The 7,640-nt window shown below is 40.9% G+C and overlaps 1 protein-coding gene across 1 annotated transcript in view; it reads right to left on the bottom strand.

The window, feature by feature from the left end:
• The window catches only part of ntrk1 (neurotrophic tyrosine kinase, receptor, type 1), a 17,959-nt gene extending 11,011 nt beyond the window's left edge, over positions 1-6,948 (bottom strand). Inside the window, exons 1-3 of the mRNA XM_030781376.1 lie at positions 6,761-6,948; positions 1,540-1,614; positions 974-1,045 (exon numbers count right to left, since the gene is read on the bottom strand). Coding sequence (XP_030637236.1) covers positions 974-1,045; positions 1,540-1,614; positions 6,761-6,948 — 335 coding nt within the window. The remainder of the gene's footprint in view (positions 1-973; positions 1,046-1,539; positions 1,615-6,760) is intronic.
• Between the last annotated feature and the right edge of the window lie 692 nt (positions 6,949-7,640).

Raw genomic sequence — 7,640 nt, 5'->3', positions numbered from 1 at the left:
TATCTATTACCAGCTCGATTCTACCCCAGTGCCATAGAGGAAGGCCAGTCGGGAATAGCAGCTGCTGCTCCTCTATGTGGGATGACAGGAGGGATAGGGGGCTGGGGGCTGTTGTGACAAATAAAATATTGCTAAAGATTGATAGAACACAAATTTAAAATCATGTTCCTTCCTTTATAGTAGGTTATACAATGCAGGGTAAGGCAAACCTTACATGTCCTCAGCCCTCTTGTGTGGAATGATGTGCCTGATCTTAGAGACACATCTGGTCCACTATGTAGGCCTCTGTGAAATATTGATTAAGCGATAATGGACCCTTAGTGGAGTGTATTTATTATGCATCAGTTGTCAATAATATGCCAAAGTGAGCGAGTAAAAGGTGACTGGTGTATGTGTTCTCCGATTTCTCCAGACCTCGACAACCCCTCCCCATAATCCCCCCCCCCCCCCCCCCCCCCCCCCACCTCATCCCATGTCGCCTGACCTCCTCGATCTCTCTCCATAAGATCCACAACATGGGATATGTTGCACAGACTTCAAAATAATGATTACAAGATGATGCTGATCAGGGTCAATAGCCTACATTTATCAGTAAAAAAAAAAAAAAAATCATCAATTTCTAGGAATACCTGTGACGTTCTGTTCTGTTTCTATTTCTTGGGAAGCCTGAGACAAATAAGGTGAAAGCATGCTGTAAACTGCTTTGGGGAATATGAATGTTTAATAAGAATGCCTGACTCATTGAATGATGTTTTGAAAAAGAGACTACGTACAATTGTCTCTGGGCAATAGATTAAAAGATTAGCCCTGGCACATATCATGTCATGGGGAGAAGGATGGCAAAGCAATTTGCACTCACATATTCAGAGGAAAGAAAGGATTACTGGTGATTGACAGCTGCAAATGGTGGAGCTCAAGTGTGTTGTGGAAAAGGCATGGCAAGACAGTCCTTTGTAGGTACAAGGACACTTACACATACTGGAGCTTGAGGTTATCCTGGAAGGCATTGTCCGAGATGTATACCAGCCCACAATCGGTTACCGTGCTGGAGGAAACACACGCAAACGCACACGCACACGCGCACACACACACACACACACACACACACACACACACACACACACACACACAAGAAAGACAAGACTGAACACAGCAGTTCTTTGTGATTTATAAATAACTTTCTGTAAATTAAATCAGATTTGCAAGATATAAACACTGGCCATAATATTAGATCAAATCCAAAGACAACATTAATTACAGTTACAATTGCACAGGATCATTTTGGGAGGATTTTTAAAAAGGATCCCAAATCCCTCACAGATTTTAAGTCGTTTTCAAAATACACACTTTATTAATATAGATATTTGTGCGAATAATATTATACTTTTATTATTTGACTGCAGAATGTTTTCTTTTGACTCTGGAATGTTTTCTTTTGACTGTAGAGTGTTTGTTTCTTGGCTGTGTTCATATGATACTTTAATGATACAACTGAAAAAAAAGGGATTGTAAATAGGAGATTACAAGACAGTTACTCACAGATTCTTTAGTTCCTTGTAGTTGGCAAGGTCAATATTTGTGATGTTCTCCAGGTTGACTTGATTCTCAATATAACTAATTTATTAAAGAGAAAGAGACGGGTAATTAAATTCATCAGAATGCAAACCTTTTTTTTTTTTTTTTTTAATAATTTTTTTTTCTTTTGTAAAGCAACCCACTGTTCAACACAGCGAAAATGCTTTAGAAAATAGAGACACGTTAATGACTGAAGCTGCCTACTTGAAAGGTGCTCACTTGAAAACCCCAATGACGGATCAGAACAGTCCCTATTCCTGTTTGCACACGACAGCAAGTTTCATTAGTTTAGTGTGGAAGACCTTCTACAGGCACAAGGGATCATAACATCACGTCCTGTGTATTTAAATAATGTTCTTCAAGGTAGAAAAATGAAACATGAAACACAAGTGCCAAGGAAAATATAAACAGTTTTTGTTTCTCTGTATAAATATCAGGCTGTTGTAATTTATATGAGGGGAGACAGGATAGTGTCTCACTCTAAACTATGTTCTCTGACGTGGACTAAAGACTGCATACAGAGAGTAGGAACCAGAAGAAATGCTGTCGCCAAATGAAACCACAAAAGTGATATCATATATAAATCTAACGTGCAACAGTTCTCAGCATTATGGTCTCATATAATGTGTTGATATCAGGCAGTTTTGTCCATCTCAATGAAATATTATATAATGGCTCTTTTATATAAATATTTGGGGTGTGTGTGTGTGTGTGGTTGAATGTGTGTGTGCGCGCACCATGTATTGCTATCTTTCTGGGAACTGGTAAGTCCCCAGTAAGATAGCATACTCTGGAAAAAGTGCCTGGTGGGGACCAAAATGCTGGTCCCCACAAGGAGAATGTTTTTCTAAACTATATTGTTGTTACTGATAAAACAAAAAGACTTAAAATTTTCACTGGTTAAGGTTACGGTTAGTGCTAGGGTTAGGGATAGGTTAGTATTCTTTGGTTACAGAATAATTGGAGCCACTGGAAAGTCCCCACTAGGATATGACTACAAACTTGTGTGTGTGTGTGTGTGTGTGTGTGTGTGTGTGTGCGCGTGCATGTATGTGTGTATGTTGGATGACGGTGTGTGCATGCATTTTTAGAACTACTGCTAGTGTGTCCTCATAAAGCCCAGTGTTCTTAAAGCTCCTCAGGTCTTGTGCTGTGGGTATTCCTTAGAGTAAGGCTGTATTCTAAACAGTGGCATACTACACAGAGAAAGCAAATTAAGCATTAACAGACACAGCAATATTGGTTGACTGTGCTTGCTAAACCATGTTGGGTCAATACAGATACACCCTCCAATCCAGAACGTGTTGGCCGACCGCCCAAGTTGTACATTGAGCAGGATATTACAGAATGTTTTTTATGCCTATATACTGCCTATTGCGTTATGACATATAGTGAAGCCAAACTGAACTAACTAGCTCTGAAAATTCATTAAAAACCAATAGTCCCTCATGATGAATACACAAATTTCTCTTTTCTGTTTAGTTTTAATTCGGTTTTGGTTCACCACACTCGGAGGCTTTTCAGTCAAATTTTAAAAACTCTCGAAGTGCCCCGTGTTTCTCTTTCTAATGTGAATTGTGCCGAAACCACACCTTTCATTTGATATGTCTTCTGTCAGCCACATTCATGTTTCTGCCATCTGAGCTGTTTATGGAGAAGTAGTATTATCTTCTCCTATTAATCACGGACTACCATAGTGAAAGGCCTATTCACCAGCAGCTCCTTTAAAAGGTAGCACAGGAGAGGTGAAATCACAGAATAAGACTGAAAAATGGCAAAACAAATGGGATAGTGGTGAGGATGGTAATGATGAAGAGGACAGTGAAAGATGAAGAAGGGTAATGTAGTGTTAGTAATACTGATAGTGATAATGACGGTAATGCCAAAGGGCAATGGCGATGATGATGATGATGATGATGATGATGATGAGAATGAAAGCTGGTGGAGAACGTAGGTTTGGTAATAATGGAGGAAATGGAGATGATGGTGATAATGCCCTTAATGGTATTTCAGGGTGACTGTGGTGATGATGACATTGCTGGTCTTTGTGAAGATCGTGGTGGTGTTATTGTGATGATGGAGGAAGTGGTGATGATACAGATAGTGACCTTTGTATCATGCTGACAATGGTGGTGGTGTTTGCAGAGACAGAGATTGTGGTGGTGTTTGTTGAGGTGTTGACTGTGGGATTCATAGATGTGTTAACCGCGGCGGTGTTTATAGAAGTGTTGTTGTCAGTGTTTGTAGATGTGTTGACAGTGGTGGTGTATGTAGAGATGTTGGTGTTTATAGAGGTGGTGAAGATGAGAGTGTTTTGTGATGGTGTTTATAGAGATGTTGATAGAGGTGGTGGTGTTTGCAGAGGTATTGATGGAGGTGGTGGTGTTTGTAGAGGTAGTGATGATCATGGTGTTTTTAAGCATGTTAACTGCAGTGGTGTTTGTAAAGGTGGTTTTTGTAGAGGTGTTGATGGAGGTGGTGGTGTTTGTACTAATAGTGATGGAGGTGGTGGTGTTTGTAGAGGTAGTGATAGTCATGGTGTTTGTAAGCATGTTAACTGCAGTGGTGTTTGTAGAGGTGTTGATGGAGATGGTGGTGTTTGTAGAGGTGTTGATGGAGGTGCTGGTGATTGTAGAGGTAATGATGATCATGGTGTTCGTAAGCATGTTAACTGCAGTGGTGTTTGTAAAGGTGGTTTTTGTAGAGGTGTTGATGGAGGTGGTGGTGTTTGTAGTAATAGTGATGGAGGTGGTGGTGTTTGTAGAGGTAGTATAGTCATGGTGTTTGTAAGCATGTTAACTGCAGTGGTGTTTGTAGAGGTGTTGATGGAGGTGGTGGTGTTTGTAGTAATAGTGATGGAGGTGGTGGTGTTTGTAGAGGTAGTATAGTCATGGTGTTTGTAAGCATGTTAACTGCAGTGGTGTTTGTAGAGGTGTTGATGGAGGTGCTGGTGATTGTAGAGGGTTGAGGGTGGTGACTGTTGTGGTCTCCGTCAGCATTGGTGCTGACTTTGGATGGGTGGGTGTAGTAGGAGAGTTTGCTGATGTTACAGCTTTAGTCGCACTGTATTTTTTTCTTTGAAATACCTTTATATGCTGAAACACTCCATTCTCTGCCTGCTTTAGACAGAGCCGCAGCATCTATTCAAATGAACAACTCTGAAGAGGTAATGCGGTAGCAATGGAGAAAAATGGGAAAGAAAACTTCTCCTTTCAGCTGCCTCATGCTTATTAACTTTGTCAACTTGCTTTTGTTAACAACTAAAAATAAATAAATAAATAAATAAAATTAACTTGAAAAGGAATTTCAACTCTGGTCCTGCCTGGTCTGTACTCTCTTAATCCAGCCCTGGGTATCATTTGTAGCACAGTGCTGAGTACAAACAGATATTTATTTGTGTCTGATTGACTCATGGAGCTGTAATATAATTACAGGGCAGGTGGGACCAGAATCACGGACTGCTCTGGCTTATTGGATTGAACCAAGTGGGTAATATTTCATCTATTGTTCTCAGGCGGGCATTCGTTGGCAATTCACAGAATTGAATTTATAACATGGTGCATGATGAATTTCTGCTGCTGGTATGGAGTTAATGGCTCCCGTTTTTCTTCCCGGTATTGGCCATGTTCCTGTGCACTGCGCCCATCTCTCTAATAATGCGAAACACTGGCATTTATAGGCACAAAGTGTTCCGTGTTAACACGTGCCGAAACGAAAGAGCATTCTCGGATATCGATTGAATAGTTGGAGTAAATGTACCCACTCTGCAAAGAGTTCAGAGAATCACATCCACACACTGACAAAAGAGAATATATGAAACAGTTTTTTGCAGTTCTCCCATCAAATCAGAGAGAGAGAAAGAGTGAGTGAGAGAGAGAGAGAGGAAAAAAACCAGATTGACGTGATGTGTTTGTTGTGACTTCATTACAGAACATGGTGTAGTTGCCACAGTGACGGCGCTATGTGCCTTACTGTTGTTTAGAGACTCACGGCACATGTAGATATGTAGTATTCTATGACTGATGCCACTCTTGTGTTGACAATGTACTTAAGTTACAATGCTGTCTGTTGTTTTGTTCCCTCAACTGTCCAAAACCTCTGTGGATTCACTGCAAACATGGATTTAGAATTTTTACTGCCAAAATTACAGAATCATCATGAATCTTTCTTGATGATTGCTTCTTCCTTTAGAAATATACTGGTTTTATCTAATTACTCCTTTTAAAAAATGACATTGCAGTAAATATTTGAGAGTATGTGTAAGAAGACTTGACAATGGCTTGATGATTTTTGAAAGATATTTTTGTCCATATGTCTGCACACATTGCAAGCACACAATAGTTAGATTTTGATGGAATCACTTTAACTTCACTATAATCATTATAATTTCAGCCACGTCTCACTTCTATCCCAACAGCAACAATTAAGGAGATTTTTTTGCACATTGAAATTTTAGTGTAAGGTGTGACCTACACAATACATGTCATGTTGGTTCAAGAGGAGTTAACTGTTTCAAACTTAAAAACCGTAAGGAACCTAACATTTTGGGCAACATTGCATTAATGCTGTCACATATATTGGCATGTTGTTCAATGCATTTATTCAAAGCATGACATGCAATCTATCTGCCATGGGGCAATAGTTTCTCTCTCTCTCTCTCTCTCTCTCTCTCTCTTTTTTTTTTTTTTTAGATAACTGACAGAATGTGTTCATTGTGTTGCATCCAGTGCTTGGAGTACTTAACCAGCAAAAAGTTACCGCCTTTGTATTGCTAAACAAATCAATGTCTAAACAAAACGCAGTTCATCTGGGACCTCATATATCTCTTACTCTGAAAATTCATGAGGGCCAGTCATCACTCAGACTGAACTCTACTTTTCTTTGGCCTCTCACCTCACTCTAAACAGAATTGCCTCGTAATGACAGAAACACTGTATGTTATGTAATAATGAACAGTCACAAAATGTTAAACATTCAATTTCATACACAATGTGCTAAATCCAAAAGTATAGGTGCCAAACTATGTACCCTATATCTTCTGAATGGCAAGCCAAACTTTCTTGGTAAAACTGCCTGTCCATGGTAAACCAAATGAACCCACAAACAGACAAAATGTAAAAGGGCAACAGCTTGATGGACCAGCTCAATCACTGCAAGCAAAGTGATCAGACCAAATGGGACTCACATTTCAGTGACGTTTTCGCTCTCCTGTGGTGCCAGAGCTGGTATGCTGGCAATTCCATCGTACTCCAGGCACTGCAGCATGGCAAAGGAGCAACGGCAGGCGCCAGGGCAACCGCTCAGGGTTGGTACGACCTGGGTCAGCACCATGGTCAGCACCAGTGCCATTAGGCACTCAGCCCTCACAGCCATGGTGAACTCTTGCAAAGTCTACAAAGTCTCCACTCAGCTACAGCAAGAGCAGCAGTAGTAGTAGCAGTGGCAGCTCTCAGCCCAGCCAGCGCACAGGGTTGTGATCCTAGCCTGGAACAAGAGTATTGAGCCGCAGCAGCAGCAGTGAGGCAGGGCCCAGGGGACCGGTAGGCTGTTGACTCCTCTCCTCCTCTTACTGACTCCCACTCCAGGATGAAGGGAGGGGCAACAAGGCAGTGCATTAGTTATGTGTGAGTGAGAGGAGAGAGTGGTGATCGCTAGACACCTCCAGGAAACACTGAAACATACAGAGATGAGCTGAGAGTGAAGTCAAAGTAAGGAGATGTCTCCATTTCTAATGGGGCTACAGGTATGTGACAGGGACCCGTTCATAAGACGGTATGTATTGTAAAAGGAGATAGGAGTTTGCTGCTATATGGATGGAAATAGTGGATTTGGAGATACAGTTCTTGTAGGCTACTTCGGTTACTGGTATGTGAGTCACCATGAGCTCATATTCTGGAGGTTTTTTCTCTTTGGTCTGAACATAGTGTTACCTCTCCCAACAAACATGGTTTCATTGAGCAAGATTGTTTGAAATGATCAAAAAAAAAGGAGGCCTCCAAACACAGACGGTGGACCTTCTAATAAACTCCACCAAAAAGTGGGCAATTGAGAAGCACCTACAAGCC

This window comes from Chanos chanos, chromosome 8 (assembly GCF_902362185.1).
Source record: "Chanos chanos chromosome 8, fChaCha1.1, whole genome shotgun sequence".
Classification (NCBI taxonomy): domain Eukaryota; kingdom Metazoa; phylum Chordata; class Actinopteri; order Gonorynchiformes; family Chanidae; genus Chanos; species Chanos chanos.
This window is presented reverse-complemented; position numbering and strand designations above follow the sequence as displayed.